At 49.2% G+C, this 19,484-nt stretch overlaps 1 protein-coding gene across 10 annotated transcripts in view; it reads right to left on the bottom strand.

The window, feature by feature from the left end:
- Positions 1–3,329: 3,329 nt before the first annotated feature.
- Positions 3,330–19,484, bottom strand: part of P2RX3 (purinergic receptor P2X 3) — a 36,074-nt gene continuing 19,919 nt past the window's right edge. For 2 of the 10 annotated variants that reach the window (XM_021925746.2, XM_003909863.5), the window contains exons 9-12: positions 8,758–8,851; positions 8,424–8,489; positions 7,422–7,499; positions 4,802–6,991 (exon numbers count right to left, since the gene is read on the bottom strand). In XM_021925746.2, the coding sequence (XP_021781438.1) occupies positions 6,878–6,991; positions 7,422–7,499; positions 8,424–8,489; positions 8,758–8,851 (352 nt within the window). In that variant the 3' untranslated portion in view covers positions 4,802–6,877. Of the gene's footprint in view, positions 4,612–4,801; positions 6,992–7,421; positions 7,500–7,524; positions 8,291–8,423; positions 8,490–8,757; positions 8,852–19,484 lie in introns of those variants that run through there. The other 8 variants (XR_004177556.1, XR_004177555.1, XM_021925747.2 and 5 more) reach the window with 8 other exon arrangements.

Here is a 19,484-nt window from a genome sequence, read left to right as displayed (position 1 = left end):
TTTCCTGACTCTCGTTTCTTTATTGCTCACTTTGGGGGATTACCCCAGTTCAGGAAAATCCTGGAAGCATTCACTCTTTCGGGAAAGTGACCGATGGGCCTGGCGGCTGCACTGGGAGGCGGAGCGGGACCTGGGGTGGCGAGGTCCCGAAGGCCTCCTTGGGCGTGGGGTAGGGATGGGGGGATTGGGGCAGGGGAATAAAGTAAAGTAGGAAGAGAATGAAAGAGATAAAATGAATAAATTATAGTAAGTAAAAATTAGAAATAAGAGATATAAATGGAAAGTAAAGATAAAGAAACAAGATAAATTATAGTAGAAAAGTAAAAAGGAAATTGAAATAAAGAAATATGATAAAAGTAAAAGAAAAACAATCTAGAATAAATTATAAATGAAAAGTAAAAATTAAATAAAAGTAAAGTAAAGGAAAATAAAGATAAATGATGAAGAATCGATATAAATAAAATGAAAGGAGATTAAATAAAGTAAATGGAGAAAATGAAAGAAAAAGAAACAAAGATGATATAGTAAATGAAAATGAAAGATTAAATAAAAGTAAAAGAGAAGTAAAAGAAAATAAAGAAGATAAATAAAGAATACGATGTATAAACAAAAAGTAAAGGGAAATTCACAATAAGAAGATATAAATGAAAGTAAAGATAAAATAAGAATAAATGTATAGTAAAAATGAAAAATTAAATAGAATCTCATTAAAGAAAAGTAAAGACATCCAGAAATATCGAATAAATATAAATGAAAAGTAAAAATTAAAATATAAATACGTCGAGAAGAAGTAAAAGTAAAGCCTCGAATTAAATATAGGTGCTTTTCTGGTCCTCTTGCTTTGTTTGGATTCAGTATGGGGTGCAGGTTGGGATGGATGGCTTTCCAAAATAAAGGCCATGGAGCTGATTCAACAGTTGGTGTGGAACATTGAGGTCCCACCTAGGGAACACCACGAGGAGGTGGGGAGAAAGCAGTCTTGTCTTGGGGCAGACTGCTCCTCAGGCCCTATGCCTTTCTGGCTTCTGGTAATGGCCCCCAATTCCATTCCCAGCCACCTCTGTGAGTCCCCAACCTCCTCTGAGGCACGTTGCCCATCCATTGCCAGGAGGGTGATGGTCCTCCCCTTCCTCCTGGCCTACCTCTGCAGAGGGGCCACATCCTTAGGAGGGAGCGGCTTCTCCCCAGCAGGGCCCTGGGTGCAAAGCCAGGGTGTCTGGTAGTTCCCATTCCCAGTTCGGCAGCCCCAGGCCTCTGTGTCTCTCCATCACCCAGTTTCTCAGACCCTGGGGACATGAGAGAGATTATTGTTGTTGCTCTTAACTTTGTCTCAGATGAGGTACCGGGCTTCAGGAAGGATGTAGAGTTGATGAAGCAGGAAGCTCACATCTGAGACTGGGTATCAAAGAGAATTGAAACCCTAGTTGTGTGGCCAAATTGAAGTGAGAAGAGAGGAGAGAGAGACTTCTTGGGAGTGTATTTCTACATGGGGCCCAGGGAGAATACAAAAGTATTTCTGTGTGTGCACATGTACATGTGTGCGTATATATCTTGGTGTGTATATGAGTCAGTGTTTGTGTACGTGTATACCTGTATATGTGTGAATTTATATATGTAAATGTGCATAAATCTGTGAGTCAGTATGAATTTGCATGTTGAGTGTGCATATATTTATATATCTCTGTGTATTTATGGATATGTCTGTCTGCATACACCTGTGAGTGCATACGTCTGCAAAGCTTTGCAGCCTTATGTTCCTGAATCTCTCTGTGTATGTGTATGTGTCTTCCTCTGTGTCTTTGACTGGTATGTACGTGGGTGGGTATATGTCTCAGTGTGTGTCTGAGCATACCTGCATACAGGACTATGTTTGTGTGTATGTGTATATCTGTACCAGCATCTGGTGGGATGTGGTTTCAGGAGCGAAAAGAAGTTTTCCTGGATGTGCTGTGTTTCTAAGGGTGCTAAAGTTGAGGGGACAGGATCAGAGAGCCCTGGGGAAACTGAGTGATGGAGAGAGCACAGAGATGAGGCCCTTAAACGTGGGCAGGCCTCTGGCAACAGGAGAATGGGAACTGGCATTGCCAGGGACTTTACCCATGCTGGGCCCCAGGGACTGTCTCTACATGAAAAGGCCTGTCCTCAGTAGAGGGGTCTGTCTAACTTCCATGGATGGAAATTGGGTCAGGCAGCTCCTAATCACAGCATATCAGGTGATCCTTCTCCCCAAGGGCATGGAAGGGGAGCTACCTGGGAGTAGGGCGCCACACAGGTCTGCACACTACACACTACAATAGTCCATTTTTTTTTTTTAAGTTTATTTGAGGTTCATGGATACTTGTGCAGGTTTGTTACATAGGTAAACTCATGTTACGGCGGTTTGTTTGCTGTTCAGATTATTTCATCACCCAGGTACTAAGCCTACTACCCAATTTTTTTTTTTTTTTTTTTTGGACGGAGTCTTGTTCTGTTGCCCAGGCTGGAGTGCAGTGGCAAGATTTCGGCTCACTGCAAGCTCTGCCTCCTGGGTTCAGGGCATTCTCCTGCCTCAGCCTCCTGAGTAGCTGGGACTACAGGCGCCTGCCACCACGCCCGGCTAATGTTTTGTATTTTTAGTAGAGATGGGGTTTTACCGTGTCAGCCAGGATGGTCTCTATCTCCTGACCTTGTGATCCGCCTGCCTCAGCTTCCCAAAGTGCTGAGATTACAGGTGTGAGCCACCACGCCCGGCCTACCCAATATTTTCTACCCACCCTCAAGGAGACCCTAGTGTCTATTGTTCCTTTGTGTTCATGAGTTCTCATCCTTTAGCTCCTACTTATAAGTGAAAACATGAGGTATTTGGTTTTCTGTTCCTGCTTTAGTTTGTTAAGGATAATGGTCTTTAGCGCCACCCATGTTCCCAAAAAAGACATGATTTTGTTCTTTTTATGACTGCATCGATTCCATGGTGTGTATGTACCACACTGTCTTTTTCCAATTTGTCATTGATGGGCATTTAGGCTGATTCCATGTCTTTGTTATTGTGAATAATGCTGCAGTAAACATTCTCATGCCTGTGTCTTCATGGTACAATGACTTATGTTCCTCCGGGGATATACCCAGTAATAGGATTGCTGGGTCCAGTGGTAGTTCTGCTCTTAGCTCTTTGAGGAATCGCCATGCTGCTTTCCACAATGGCTGAACTAATTTACACCCCCACCAAGGGAGTACGTGTTCCCCTTTCTCCACAACCTCACCAGCATCTGTTATTTTTTGACTTTTTAGTAATAGCCGTTCTGACTGGTGAGATGGTATCTCATTGTAGTTTTGATTTGCATTTCTCTAGTGATCAGTGATACTGAGCTTTTCTTTTTTTATATGAATAAACCCATTCTTTTATTTTATTTTTTCCTATTGGAGAGTCATGCTTTAAAATAAGCCCATTTTTGATGCTATGCTTCTAGAACAGTGTCGTCTGTCTGTGGGAGTGGGAAGGACAGGCGATAAAGGAAGTTCTGTGCATGTGGTCTGGAGACTGGTATTTCAGCTGAATGCCAAGCCCCTTATATCAACCTCTACTTATCTCCCTGACGGAGAATGGGCTTTAGCCAAATCCAGCCAAATTGCAGCCCAACATCCTGCCAGTCAAAATCAGGGGTAGAGGTAGGGAGGGGAAAGAAGAGGGGCTAAGACCCCTCCAGACTGAAGCTTACTTGAGGCAGGCCAGGGTAGACAAGATGTCCCTCAAATCTCCAGCATGATCTAGCATTAGGCCTCAACGTCAACTCTTATATTTTCATTCTTTTGGCTGATTAAGGCCTTCCAGTCTTGAATAACCCCTGATTAAAAAGGAAATACTCTTGAGAGAAGAAATTCCCCAGAATGTTATCTATTCATACCCCTGGAAGGCTGATTGGTAGCTTGCTGAGAACAAGATTTTGTGAGAAGGAACGCAGAAGGAAAGGATGTGTGGAACCATCAGTGGAAATGGTGGGAGTGGGGTGGGAGGGGGAGAAGAGAAGCTATTAAAATGGAGATAATGAAGCAGAGCCAGGGCTGTGCTCACTATTTTCTCTTCCTAGAAACCCAAGAGAACTAGGACTTTCCCAGTATCCTTGCAGTAAAGCTGGGCTCTGCAGCACGCTGCTGAATCCTGCCAATGAAAAGTGGCTGGAGATGAAGTAAACCCACTCCAGGCCTGGTCTTCGGATTACCCCCTGTGATCCTCCAGTTTTCACTTTCCCTGCAACAATGACCTGGGAGTCCATGTGTCTGAGATGGCACAGCTACCAGATGGAGGGGGCTGTCTGACCTACTTTGCTGTATTAAACCTTGCGATTTTACTTGTTACTGCAGCAAAACCTGTATTACCTGCATGAGCACACATAGAAAAAAAAAGGTACTAACAAGTTTCTGGATTTTCCCCAGACAGATAGAGCATAGAAGTCAGGATCTCAGACTCCAGAGTCATACAGTTCTAGGTTCAAATCCCAGTTCTCCTATTTCAGTTTCTTTATTTTAGTATGCATCAGTTTCTTCTTCTGTAAAGTGGGGGGTGACTTAGACAATCCCTGTCACTCATTTGGTCCATTGCCTGCCAATGGTAAGTAATCAATGTTGGCTTTTATGCTGAATGATTAAAGAGGCAATTTAGTGTTAGGAATGGGCATGGGTTCCAGATCTCATTTCCATGTACTTTAAATTTCTTTTTCTATCAAATAGGATTAATAACAAAACATAGCAGACTCACCAGGGTTGGTGTGAGGATTCATGTGATTATGTTGGTGATTGTGCTGAGTAAACCATAATGCAACAGAGACAAGGTAGCTGTTTTTATCACAACTGATATTAACCCTACATCTAGCACACAGAAGCGGTAACTTAGTTCAGATATGGGGAGGACAACCTCAGGCTCACACACACTTGCTGGCCGGCTCCAGAGAGGCTGAGGCACCTGCATGAGGACCACCTCCATCTGGGTAAAGGGGAGGGATTGGGGGGAGGGTCCCTTCAGGACACCACTGTCTCCATCTCCCCATTAGAGAGCATCCCTATGACCCCAGCCTCCCAAGAACTGGATTCCCCAGGAATGCCTGGAGACTCCCAGGTGGAGAATATAGTGCTGGCTTCACTGAAGTCTCTGCTGGAGAAGCATAGTCTGGTCAGATCTCCAGGCACTGCCCAATTCCCAAGGCTGACCCTGGGGAGATATGCCCTACCATCCTGGGCATGAGGCTGTGGGTTAGGGCAGAGTGAGGGAAGTCGTGCTGAGCCTTATGTGGAGACAGTCTTCTTACCCCTTCTCCCCCTGGGGTGGGGGGTCATTGGGCAAGGCCTTTGCAAGTACCCACCGTTTGAGCCTCCTGAACTACTCCTGAAGCTGTCCCCTTCCCCACTTCCTGTGCCTTGTGTTGAGGGGCCGCCTTCCATCTACAGTTGAGCTGGTGCTGCTAAGACCTCATGATCATGCCTACTCTGACTGCCAGATGCAGATTTATCGTGAAGCTATCAAAACATTCTTTAGGCTCATTCACTAGCATGAGCCCCTTCTAACACCTAATTTTGTATTCTTTCTAAAGAGATGCCCCCAAATTGTATATGCTTAGGATTCACAAAACCTAGGTCTGCCCCAGAGCCCTGCCCTGGGGCAATTTCTGGGCCTCTCACTGTAAGAGAGGCCAGAAAAGGGGATAGAGGATGTCTGGGTCAATGGACCCAGCTTCCTGTTCTTGCCTCCTTCCCTGAAGGGCAGGACATGTGGGTTCCTTTTTGGCCAGGAACTGTGGCACTGAACCAGTCATTTTCCCTTTCTGGCCTCAGTTTCCTCATCTGTAAGCAAGAGGGTTAGATAAGATGGTTTCTAAGGCCCCTTTAGCTTCTAACCTTAGAAAACGGGGCACCTTATTAAGACCCTATGGGGACAGGCCTGGCCGACCCAGCTGAGCAGCTCACAAGGTACCAGGCCTCACTGGAGCCTTTTCACCGATGTTGTAAATGAGGACTGCTGAACTCCTGGAACAGGGTCCCAGCCTACGACAGGACCCCAGGTCTGGGAATCAAATCCCCAGAGTGAGGGGCCAGATGTGTGTGGGTGCGGGGTCCCGGAGAAGAACAAGAATGACCCCTTCCCTGGTTTGGAGAGAGAGCTGTGGCGTGTGATGAGGAAAATTCACCGACAGCCATGCCTTCGGTTTCCTTCTAAATCTGGGACCCACCCAAGTCAGAGACAGGGTCCCTCACCACTGTCTAACCAGTCTCCCTGAAATGCAGCCTTTGTTGCTGGGAAAGGCATGGGGCTTACTCTTTACTAACCGAGTCATGGTCAGGGCAGAGGCGGCTGAAGCAGCAGGGCTGAGGCCCCCAGGAGTTCATTCTTCTCTCATGGGGTGTAGGTGATGGAGTTAGTCAGACGGAGGTTCACATCCCAGCTCTCTCATCTCCTGACTGTCTGGCCTGGGGCAAATGACTCAGTCTCTCTGAGCCTCGGTTTATCTTCAAAACAAGGGAAACTAATATGTACCTCATAGGATTACTCTAAGGATTAAATGAGATAATGTGTGTGAAACTGCCTGGCACCTGGTAGGCCCTTGTGGCCATCTGTTCTACATCATCATCTCTACTCTTTGGGAAAGGGACGTTTCAGGTGCTCCTGCCTCAGGGGTCCTAGGAAGCAGATGGGGTCAGGCAAGGAGTGAAGGTGAGATTGGGGTCTCAGCAGGGGGCACTGCCTGTCCGCTGGAGCAGTGGGAGGCCCAGATACCTGGGTCCCAGCTGTGCTCATGGAGTGAGCAGCAGCAATGAGAGCCCCTCTTCCCTCCCATGCCCCCTTGCTCAGGCAGGGTCCCCTGTGGGGAGGCCTGGAGCCTTTGTGAGTGTGGGTCCCTGGACAGAGGCCCTAGTGGCCTATGGAGAAGGCCCCCGAATCGGTGGACTGCTTCTCCGCCGTGGTCTGGTCGCTGGGGTACACTGGGTTGGTCAAAGCGGCGATTTTCAGCGTAGTCTCATTCACCTGCAGGCAGAAGAACTGGTGTTGCTGAGTTCTGACTATGGGCAATGTCCTCCCATGTGACCCCATTTGCCAGACTCAGCAGTGGGTGTCCATGACCCGGTCATGAGGGGAGCCAGGATGTCTGTGTGATCCCAAGGCCCCTCCTATGTACCCCGAGGGCAAACAGAGCCCCCCTTCATCCCATGGCCTTCCCTAGTCCTGCCCCAGAAATGGAGAGGGGAGGTGACGGGGTGGGGACCTTGACAGATATGACCCATAGAACCCCCAAGATTCTCTGCAGAGCCCAGTCTTGGCCAAGTCTTCCCTTGTCTGGACCCCAAATATTCATCGAGGGCTGGTGAACTCCCCTTCAGAAGGCCTCAGAAGGGGAGCCACTGAGAGTCCCTGCCCCCTCTCCCTTTCATCCAAGGGTGTCCCTCCCCCAACTCACCTCCTCAAACTTCTTGGCCTTGTATTGATCGGCCCCCTTGAGGAAGTTGAGTAGGATGATGTCACAGAGAACAGTTCCCTGGAGGAGGAGAGGCAGGGTGGGCTCCGAGGGGTGCCCTGGGGTGGGTGGGATCAGGGTGGCAGGAAGTGCTGGGCTCGGGCAGCACCCCCAAGCTGCCTAAACAGTGGGCAGGACATTCCACTCTTGCAGCACACTTTTGGGATAGTGCTATGGTTTGAATGTCCTCATCCAAACTCATGCTGAAACTTAATCCTCAATGTGGCCGTATTGACAGGTGGGGCCTTTAAGAGGCGATCAGACCCTGCAGGCTCTGCCCTCATGGATGGATTAATCCGTTCATGGATTCATGGATTCATGGATTAACGGGCTCTCATGGGAGGGGAGCTGGTGGCTTCATAAGAAGAGGCAGAGAGATCCGAGCTAGCACATTAGCAGACTGCAGGCCAGGGTGGGGACCAGTCCTCCAGGGAGGCCTGAGTGATGTTCCCTCTTAGAAAAATGCCCAGGGACTTTGCAGGATGTTTCAGGGATGCCTTCCCAGCTCCTAGGGGTGACCCAGACCACAGCTGCACAGAGAGAGGACTGTGTGGGGTGGAAGGGTGGAAGTCCCTGAAGGCAGGCTTTGTGCCCACCCTGCCACGTGGGCTCTGTTCCTCGTTAAGGCATCCCAGGTCTGCAGAAACCCAGAGCCTCCTCCCCCAGCTACACGGTGAGAAACAGGAACTCTGTAACAGGTGGAGCCTCCTGAAAACGGGAAGGCTGCTTCCGGAGGTAATGAGCTCTCCATGACTGGAGATGTTCCAGCCAGTGCCGACGCAGCAGGGTGGTGGCCAAGGAGACTGAAGCACCTGGCAAGTGCAGGGGGTGGGGACTTTACATTCCAGGCAGAGGCAGAGCTGCCCCCATCACTCCCCTGCCTGCTGGTGCCAGTCTGGGCCCCACTCTGGCTGGCCCGTCAGAGCCTGGAGGGGCTGAACTCACCACTCCCACAGAAGTAAAGGCCGCCACAGAGCTGATGATGGTGGGGATGATGTTGAACTTGCCAGCCTGTGTGCACAAAGACCAAGGCGAGTGGGCAGAGGGCCCACGGGAGGGGGGTGAGGCCTGAGGCTGCACGTGGAGCCAGAAGGGTTCTTCATGGATCAGTAGGTCCCTCCCCTTCACCGCACAGGTGAATCGATGGGAGAGTGACCCGCTGAGGGTGTCAAAGCTGGCCAGCAGCAGATCCCTGCCCCCAGAGGAGCTTCTTCAGAACCCGAGAGGTGGTCCGGGCTGCCTCCCCTGTCCACCCCATCTGCCTGGCCCATGGACTCACATTCCCGTACACCAGCACGTCGAAGCGGATGCCGAAAGCCTTCAGGAGGGTGCGGTACTCACTGCCGTTCTCCATTTTGTAGTACTTAGCAAACCTGGAGGTCAGAGGCAGAGATGGGTCCCTCTGTGGGCTCCTTTCTCTCCTGCCTGAACCTTCCGGGCTCTCCAGAGCCCTGTGTCTTCGCTCACTGAGCAACCCTTACCGACGGTTTCTGAGATACTTGCCACGCCCCTCCCTGTGTGGTTAGCTGACCCCTCGCACAAGCATCATCTTGGGGGCTTCTTATAAAAGCAGATTCCTGAGCTCCACCCTGAACCCACAGAATCAGCATCTCTGTGGGTGCAGCCCAAGAACTTGCCTTTCATTTATTTTTATATTTTTGAGACAGAGTCTCACTCTGTTGCCCAGGCTGCAGTGCGGTGGTGCGATCTCGGCTCTCTGAAACCTCTGCCTTCTGGGTTTAAGCAATTCTCCTGCCTCAGCTTCCCTAGTAGCTGGGATTACAGGCATGCGCCACCATCCCTGGCTAACTATTGTATTTTTAGTAGAGATGGGGTTTCACCGTGTTGGCCAGTCTGGTCTTGAACTCCTGACCTCAAATGATCCACCTGCCTTGGCCTGTGCTGGGATTACAGGCTGACCCACCATGCCTGGCCAGAACTTGCCTTTTAAATAATTTTCATCAGTGATTCTGATGTGTTAGAAAGTTTGAGCCACTGCTAGACTCCAAGCTTCTTCAGTTCCATTTGTCTGGGTCTCCCAGAGCCCAGCTCACTCTGCTTATTTGGGCTCAAAGCCTGGCTCTGCCGCTTACTGACTGTGCGACGTTGGGCCAGTTACTTAACATCTCTGAGACTCAATTTCCTCATTTGCAGGTGGGAATAATATACAAAAGTCCTGCTTCATAAGGCTGCCATGAGAACTGAGTGAAACCACACACGTCAGGGGTGTAGACAGCGCCTGGAACACAGTAAGCACTCAGGAAACACTCGCTGATGTTGGCCATTGTTATTGTTAACATTTATAGAGCAGTTTTAAAAGGCGCTTTCAGACTCCTTGTCTCATTTCACCCTTGCAACAAACCTTTGGGACAGTGCTATGGTTTGAACGTCCTCATCCAAAACTCACGTTGAAACTTAATCCCCAACGTGGCAGTATTGACAGGTGGGGCCTTTAAGAGGTGATTGGACCCTCCGGGCTCTGCCCTCATGGATGGATTAATCCATTCATGGATTAATGGATTAATGCGCTATCACGGGAGGGGAACTGGTGGGTGTGTAAGAGGAGGAAAAGAGATCTGAGCTATCACATTAGTACACTCAGCTCTGCTCCATGTGACACCCTGCGCCGGAGACTGCAGTCCCCACCAGTAGGAAGACTCACCAGATGCGGCTGGCTCCACAGCCTTGGACTTCTCAGCCTCTATACATGAAGAAATAAATTCCTTTTCTTTATAAATTATCCAGATTCAGGTATTTTGTTAGAAGCAACGGAAAGCGGATGATTATAGATAGGCATGTGATGGCTCTGTTTTTCAAACGAGGCTCTGAGGGGGTGAGGTGACTTGTCTGGGGTCACCCAGAGCTGCTGCTGAGTTCACCAGCTGGTGAGCTCAGCACTAGATTTGCCCAAGTCCAAGACTTTGACCCCTGCACCTTCTCTGCCTTGGCTTCTGGGTGCCATGAATTGTGCTGGGGACTTCGGAAAATGATCCCATTTCATTCTCACCACAAACAGGGGTTAGTGTTCAACGCAGAGGTGAGTGTTCAGACCCCCATTTTGCAGATGCCTATGGTACAGAGGAGATTTGCCTGTACTTTCACAGTTAGTGAAGTGGTGGATTTGGGATTCAAATCGCATCAGTCTTTGGCTTCTAAAGCCAGTGCACTTTCTGCTGTGTGGCTCTGCCCATCACGGGCCAAACTCTAACATTAGGAAAGTGTCATCTCTTTGGGCTACTGTCCCACAGCTGTAAAATGGGTTTCTGATGCCAGTAACCTTGGAAAGTGGTGAGGATTAAGTGAAATCAAGGGAACGAAAGGGCCCAGAAGCTCCTTAGCCTTGTGGGGTCGACATTGTTCCCTCTCAGTGTCTCCAGTCCCGACAGATTCCCAGGCCTCTCCCACCAGGGGTCTGAGAAACTGATTCCCTGAAAGTGTTCAGTGATTGACGTGATGCTCCTGACAGGGATATTTGCATTTGAACCTGTACAACAGAGAAGGAAATGCTCAACCCAAGTGAATCAATCATGGCGAGATTACAGGCATGGGAGGAAGATAACTCGTGATGGGGAAGGAAAACGTCTGCCACTATCTGCTCTGGCTGCCATCTGGCAGTGGGGCGCTCTGGAATCAGGCAGAAATGAATCTAAATCCTGGCTCCACCACTTGTTAATGTGCCTCTGGGGTTCCTTAGCCTTCAGGGTGTCTGTTTCCATGTCTATAAGCACAGGTGTGCTCATGCCCCGCTAGAAGGTCTGTTGGTGAGACAGGGTAAACGCGGACATCATTGAGATTCTTGTGTTGGAGACTCTGTCTGCTCCTCCACACCCATTCTCTGTCCCTTCTGTGCCCAGTTCTGGGCCCTGAGAGCCTGGTCTGCAAAGACTGCTTTGGCCTCCATTTCCAGGTGGGTTCGGCCAATGGAAGGCACTGACGGGAGATCAGAGGGCAGGGAAAAAGAAAGACCAGGGCACTGAGGTGGCTGGGCAGCCTGGGCATTTTTTCAGGTTCTGGGAATTGCTCCTCTCCTCGCTCCCGCCAGCCTAGGTGGTAGCAGCTTGGCCTCATTGCCAGCACAGATGCCCTTCACTGGCCTGGTTAGTTCCCCTCCCTTTACCTCGAATGCACCTTTGTGTACAGTCTCTTTATTCAATCACCCCTGTGAGGCCACCCACTGTTTCCCCTCAGGACACCTACCCTGACCACTCCCACTTTACAGAGGAGCAAGTTCAGTCCTAGAGAGCTTTATCTGGGTCAGGAGGGAGCACAGGAGAATGGGTGACACATTTTCTCTCTGCCTGTGCGTGGGCATGAGCAGAGCTGGTGTGCCTGAGTGATGCACCTGTTGCTCCAGTAAGGCTGAGAACGACTCAGTGAAAAAATGGTTTCCAGGGGAGCCTGACCTGGGAAGGTGTTTCCTTTTGGGCTCTGCAGCTGAGGGAGAGGCAGGGGAGGCAAGAGGATCCCAAGAAAGCGTAAGACCCAGAGTAAGACTGAGAGTGACCCTGAGAAGGCAGCAGAAAGAAGTGCAACCACTTAGCTGGAAGAGGGCTTGGAGGTCAGGGAAAGAGGGGAGGGGCTAAACCAGCTTTAAAATGATGCTAAGTTCAAGTCTAGGTGGTGGAGGAAGATAGCCTCACAACCAAGGCAAAACAGAACGAATTCAAGGTGCAGCAAAAGGAGAATAATAGGATGGACACAAGAGAGGACGTCATTTCCACAAAGACGACAGGGTCTAAGAACATAAATTCTTCAAGGAGGACTCTCAGGATATTTTAAAGAAGTTTGCAAAAGAATTATCTGGAATGGGCAGAAGGCTCCAGGAAGTCCTTACTGTGGCTTTCAGATTGTTCTGAAGGTAAGTACAGACCATCACTGTCTCCATGCCCACTGTTTATAGAGCACCAGCAATATAGGTGGTTCCTTAATATAAGCATCTCCACTAATCTCATGAAGACCACACTGTTGTTGACCCATCGTACAGATGAGGAAACAGGTGAGAAGGTAACTTGCCAGAGCTGGGATTCTAATCCATACTGATGCCTCCAAAGTTCATGCTCATGTCCCTTGAGCCGTCCTGCCTCTGAGCTCTTGGAGGCTGTTAAGGATAACGCAGCTCTTGTGCGAGATCTCAAAGCCTTCTAAATACTGTGTTCTGTCTCACATCACTGGAGAATTCAAGGCCCTTGTCTCAGAGATTTGGCTTCTCATGCCCATGGGAAGTGGGCAGGGGCGAGAGGGTAGGTCACAGATGTTTGGCTAGGGCAGAGGCTGGGCCTGCGATCCTGAAATCTTCACTGCTGGCCAAAAGCTGCAACCATGAAAACGGCTCTGACAGTGACATCAACTTGGAGAACAAAAAGTCGTATCCTGGGCACTGCCGTTCAAAGTGAGGGCTGGCTAAATTTATCCTGGGAAGGAATGTGAAGGGAACAGGGAGAAAAATCAAAGCGGACTTGGTTTTTCTCCAGCACCTGCCTTCCAAGAGGCAATAAGCATGGTAAGATCATTATCTCACCAACCACCCACCCTCTGAGGAGGGTTGGCGGGGACTGGTTCTCTTCCCGGGTGGAGGGAGGAGGAACAGAGCTCAGGGAGTGTGGGCCCAGGCTGCAGACAGGAGGGGTAACCCAGGAGTCCTAGCTTCTGCACTCTTCTGTGGCTGATGGGGATCACAGAATCTGCCCACCCCTGGGGCAGAGACGGCTCATTGGTCACCAGGATCTGGTTATCTCCTCTCTTTGCAGATGATTAGACCACATTTCCCAGTCCCCTGCATTTAGCTGCGGCCCCATGACTAGTTTTTGCCAGTGAAATGTGAATGGCAGTGAGGTCTGTTCCCTCTGGACTGAGGTGGTTTAGAGCAGTGTACCTTCTACGTCTTCCCTTTCCTCACCGGACGGCCAGTTGCTCAGGAGTCAGGAGAGGACTCTGAGACTCTAGAGAGGCTGAGTCAAGATGGTAGGAACCTAGAGCCCTGAATGACTGCACGGAGCTCCCTACCCCCACTGGCCCACAGTGCACTGTGCCATAGGCAAGAAATCGACCTTCACATTAAGTCACCGAAATGAGGGGTTGGTTTGTTATAACAACTAGCAATACTAACCCTGACTGTTACAAACTCCCAGAATTTCATGGGCAAGGGATGTAATTTACCAAGGGACAAAGAAAGAGCTGAAGTTGGGGAGTTACTCGGGATTAGACAGAGGGCACAGTCCCTTGATGCTACATCCCAGGAGTAAACCCTCTAAGGAGGCCCTAGGGGATGTGGGTGCGGTGCTATGGCTGTTGTGAATTAGCTTCTTGATCTTGGGAAAGTCAATCGACTTCTCTGAGTTTTTTACTTCAACTGAAAAATGGGAGGAAAAAGAGCTCTGAGGAGGATGAGTTGAGAGAGTGTCCATATATAGCCAGTGCTTAAAACGCATCCCTTTCTTATCCTAGCATTAAGATAAAATGAAACAATATCTACATTGACTTTGATGATTACACTCTCCTGGCTCCTGTAGATAATGATATTAGTAATAATGACAGCCAGCATCTACTGAGTGCTCCTCTGTGACCAGACACTGTGCTACGTGCTTTATGCTTATTAGCTCATTTAATGCTCATAACCACCCCATTGCATTTAAGTACTGTTGCTACTCCCATATCACAGCTGAGGAATCAGATCAGAGAGGTGAAGCAACTTGTCTAAGGTCACAAAACCAACAGTGAGTGAAGCTGGGATTCGAACTCAGGCAGTCCAGTCGTCGGACCCACACTCTTAGCCAGCATTCTACACCGTTCTTTCATTGCCTGATTTCTGTGAGGTCATAACTAATTTTGTTCTCCGGCTGGGGCATCTTTTTGCATTTGCTAGGTGGGTCTCCATGCCCAGAATCCCTGGCTGGGAGCAGAACAGGAAGCCTGGGGGGCCGTGCAGTGTCAGGACAGAAGGACCCTGCAGCCTCCTCATCCAAAAAGGGGAATGGCTCAGCTACATACACCATGCCCAAGGCTTGATTTCCCCCAAGTCCTCTGGTTCTTACCAGATCGCTTTTTTTTTTCATGGTTAGGATTGGGGTTGGTGAGAATGACAGCACCATTTGATACCTTGGCCCTCCCGACCTGGCCCAGTCCACCTGCCTTATCTGCAGGCTCTTCTTCCTGCCACACACTCAAGTTCCAGCCACACCAGACTACCTGCCTTCCTGCATTTCCTGAACACATCCCACAGACACAGACGTCTATGCTTTTCCCCATGCTGTTCCTCTTGCCTCCCTTTTCCACCGTGCAGACTCCAATTCATCCATTAGGGTCCAGCTCAGATGGCCTCTCGTTCTTTTAGCATTCAACAAATATTTGGAGCACACCTACTCTGTGCCAGATACTGTTTCAGATACTGCTGATACCTTGCCAAGCTCTGCTGTCACCTTGCCAAGCTCTGCTGTCATGAGAAGGAGAGAAATACTAATTAACCACACAAACCCATAAGTAGCTAAAATCAGATATAAGGAAGGGCTGGGAAGGAGAGGAGTGCCATTCTATGAGCATGGTTAGATGTCTGACCTAGGCTGGGGGTTAGGCAAGGCTTCATGTGAAAAGGACCCTGAAACCAGAAATACCATTTAATCCAGCAATCCCATCACTGGGTATATAATGAAAGGAATAGAAATCCTTCTATTATAAAGATACCTGCATGCATGTTTATTGCAGAACTGTTCCCAATAGCAAAGACATGGAATCAACCCAAATGCCCATCAATGATAGACTGGATAAAGAAAACGTGGTATGTATACACCATGGAGTACTATGCAGCCATGAAAAGGAATGAGATCATGACCTTTGCAGGGACATGGATGAAGCTGGAAGCCATCATCCTCAGCAAACTATCACAAGAACAGAAAACCAAATACCGCATGTTATCATTCATAAGTGGGGGCTGAACAATGAGAACACATGGACACAAGGAGGGGAACAACACACACTGGGGCCTGTTGGGAGTGTGAGGGGAGGGAGAGCATCAGGATAAATAGCTAATGCACGCGGGACTTAATACCTAGGTGACGGGTTGACAGATGCAACAAGCCACCATGGCACACGTTTACCTATGTAACAAACCTGCACATCCTGCACATGTATCTCAGAACCTAAAATTAAAAAAAAAAAAAAAAAGAAAGTGACCCTCGAGCTGGGGCTTGAAGGATGGAGAGTTAAAAGGGCAAGAAGGCCAGAGGTAGGGGCCGCTTTCCTGGCTGAGGGAACTGCAGGCCCTCTCATGGGAAAGAACGTGGTGTTTCTGAAGCAGCTGGAAGAGGGTTGGTGGGCTGGGGGGTAGAGGCAGATGGAAGTGGCAGCGGCTGGGTCCACACGCCCCAGTTGGCAGCCAATTGTGTGCATCTCTTCCCAATTCCATGTTTAGTGACTTCACCCTGGTAGCTTGAAATTGACCATCCTGGAGTATTTACCTCACAAAAATCCAGCAAATGCTACAAACCAGGGCCATGAGCTGAGACTGGGACATCCCCTGGGGCTGCCTTTTCTGTCTCTATTAGGATTCAGGCCTCTACTACAGTATCTGCCACACCAGACTATAGCTGATAATTTGGACTATGGACTGCAGACTATTAGCCATATCTCACTGTTTCTGTCTTTCTTTCTTTCTTTTTTTTTTTTGAGACAGAGTCTCGCTCTATCGCCAGGCTGGAGTGTGCAGTGGCGCGATCTCGGCTCACTGCAACCGCCACCTGCCGGGTTCAAGCGTTTCTTCTGCCTCAGCCTCCTGAGTAACTGAGATTGCAGGTGTGCACCACCATGCCCAGCTAATTTTTTGTACTTTTTTAATTTTATTTTTTAGCAGAGACAGGGTTTCACCATGTTGGCCAGGATGATCTCCATCTCCTGACCTCATGATCCGCTCACCTTGGCCTCCCAAAGTGCTGGGATTACAGGCATGCGCCACCGCACCTGACCTCATATCTCACTGTTTCTGTTTGCCCAAAGGCCTCATGCCCACAGTAGGGGGTTGAGTAAATGCTTGCTAGAAGAATAAATGAACTTCTGGGATTCTTGACATCTCAAAGATTGAGTTTAGCTAGGCTGTCCTCAGGGCTCCCTCCTGCTGTCGCCGGTTTCTCCAGATGCTCCCAATTCTGCACGTGGAGCTAGTATAAGGTGTTAACAACAGGCTATTTCTCTCCCCAGCAGAAGACGGTTAGGTTCGGCAGCGAGCTAGGTGGGAAAGTGGGTGCCACTGGTGGGAGCCAGCCTCTCGATAGGGGCAATGGGGGAAAGAGTAGGAAAATACATGCAGGACAGTCACTCCTGCTAGGCACTAGGCTAGAGGCTTCCATACCTGTTGTTTCATTCAGGACTCACAGCAACTGAACGAGGTAGCTGGCAGCTTAGGGACTTTGAAATGAGATGGTCCTGGGCCTGAATCCTGGCTATGCCACCTAGTTTATAAGACCTTGGGTGAATTACCTCTCTGAGTCTGTTTTTCCATCTGTAAAATGGAGATGAGAGCAGTAGCTGTAGGGTTGCCTAGAGGATAAAACGACTCTGGAATGTGAAGGTTGAGCACAGTACCTAGCACACAGCTTTCTATTAATATTGTGTACTGGTCATCAGGCAACATTCCTGATTTTACAGGCTGGGGAAAGGCACAGACATGCTCCATAGGCTACTCTGCCCGCAAAGGGCACAGCTAGGATCTGAAATCTGGCTGCTTGACTCCAAAACCCTCGCCTACCCCTACGGCCTCCCTAAGAGAGAAGCCAAAAGGTGTTCATTGCAGCCTCAGTGGGCAGGGAGCTTGTTAAGCTGGTGTCTGTGAGAACACTCAGCTGTGGAGAAAGCACAGCACGGCTGTGACTGTGATGATGCCATAGGCATCAGAGGAAAGAACAGAGCCCGAACAGCTGCCAGTGCCGAGCTGGAAAAGGGGAAAGCAGCCCCAGAGGCACAGGCAGGGCCGGAGTTGTCAGGGCCGGGGGCTCCTCTGACAGGCGTGGCTGGAAGGGCCGCTGGAGCCCAGACACTTGAAGGGAAGCGGGAATGGTTGCCTGGTGGGCTGAAAACTCTGCGCTTGCCCCGGGAGCCAGTCTCTGGTCTGGGGAGCCCTGCAGGTGGACCTCTGCAGCCCACATTCCCTGGCTTCCTCCCCCCTGGTTTCTGGGGAATTTGGTCAATGGGCGGCACTGGCAGGGGACCCAAGGGTGGGAAGAAGGGGATGGGGTATGTATCCGCTTGCCGCTTCCCTGCTCTGCCTTGATTTTGCCTGTGGCTGTGTCACTTTGACCGCTGCTCCTGTCAGGTACCCCAGCTCAAAACCAGGCTCCCATTCCCCACTGTGGGGGCGGCGGGTCTACAGTGGTGACGGGTTCCCTGAGTGCCTCGACTCCCATGCTGGTCCCTGTTGCGTAAATTTCTTCACAAACCCCAGCTGAATGTGCTTTCCCTCTGGGCCCTTCACTGAGACACCCCTAGCTGTGACCAGACAGGACACCTCTAACGCAGGACTCAATCGAATGATTTTGAGGCCTAATAGTGCTGGGATGTTGTGCGTGCATGTGTGTGTGCGTGTGCTCCCTTGTAGCATTACCAGCAATAGATAAAGAATGAGTAAGTACAAACGTCAATTACCATAATAAATCATTTGTCAGATGCGCTTCTGCAGGGCAGGGCTGGAGCTCCATTCCAATGCGATTGTGATAGGTCTATAAATAATAGTGCATGCTTCAGCAGCCCAAATTTCCACAGCCCTTCCTCACACACCCACACACGTTTGATTCAGACTTTTAGAGCTTGAAGGAGCCTAAAAGATCATCATCTTTAACCAGCCCATTTTACAGAGGCAGAAACTGAGGCCCACAGAGGCGATGAGATGTGCTTTACATCACATCCAGGATTTACAGCAAGGCCTGAACTGTAGCCCACAGCCTGGGCTCCTTCTGCTTTACCTCTGCTTCATCTTGACTATCCTCAGCTTGCCCCAGCACAAAATATTTTTTTTTTGTATAAGCATTTTTGTTATTTGGATTCAAGTTTATCATCACTATATTAAAACTTGCTTGATTCTAGGAACTGGTCTGGTTCATCTCTGCGTTCACCACAAAGCCCAGCATGTGATATAATCTGGAAGTTGAAAGAGACCTTCAAAGTTCTCCCTACATTATCTACAAAGGGTTTCCCTGCCGATGCCTGAATACATTCAGTGCAAGGAAACTTACTACCTGTAGAAGCAGCCCAAATTTAGCTTTGGATAGCTCTCACTGTTAGAAGTACTTCCCCATGCTGAGCTGACATTCGCAGTAGTCAGCAGTCAATAAACGTTTGCTGAATGGAGAAGGGTTTTTTTATCACGATGTACAAATCCCTTGGAAGCTCTCAGACATCTGTTTAGAAATGATCCATCCTCTCATGGAGTGGTGGAAATTCCTTCTTAAAGCAGGGACACGTAACTGTTACAGCAGCAGGAAAAACAGCAACAAACTGGCGGGAGCCGGGTTTGACTTGCAAGGGAAAACTTGGGCCTGGAATTTGGGTTTCTAAGTGAAAGTGGTGGTGTTCTCAGCAAAGCTTTGCCTGGTGGGAAGTAATTTTGCCAGCTGAAATACACTTTTACAGTTGATTTCATACTGATAGGAAAATATCTCCTGGCAGACTCTGCTTCAGGGTGGGGCAACATCCTTAGAACACGCTGGAACTCTTCTCCTTAGAGAAGGGCCCAAAGCCATCCTTATTTATTCATATTCCAGGCACTAAATCAACCTCAAAGGCAGACATTAAAATAAATGCTTCTTGTTGATCTTTTAAAAATGCATTACTATTAATTTATCTTTAATTAATAAGGTAGGGAAAGATCAATGGACCTGGAGCCAGAAGATGTACCTGAGAGCCAGGTTACTCGCTGTCTGCTCCCAAGGGGGATCTTTTGGGCCTCAGTTTCCTCATCTGTAGAATGGGAGTTACCACACTGGTCCTACTTGTGGTTGCAAGCACAGGCTCTGGAGCCAGGCTGCT

This window comes from Papio anubis, chromosome 12 (genome assembly GCF_008728515.1).
Source record: "Papio anubis isolate 15944 chromosome 12, Panubis1.0, whole genome shotgun sequence".
Lineage (NCBI taxonomy): Eukaryota > Metazoa > Chordata > Mammalia > Primates > Cercopithecidae > Papio > Papio anubis.
This window is presented reverse-complemented; position numbering and strand designations above follow the sequence as displayed.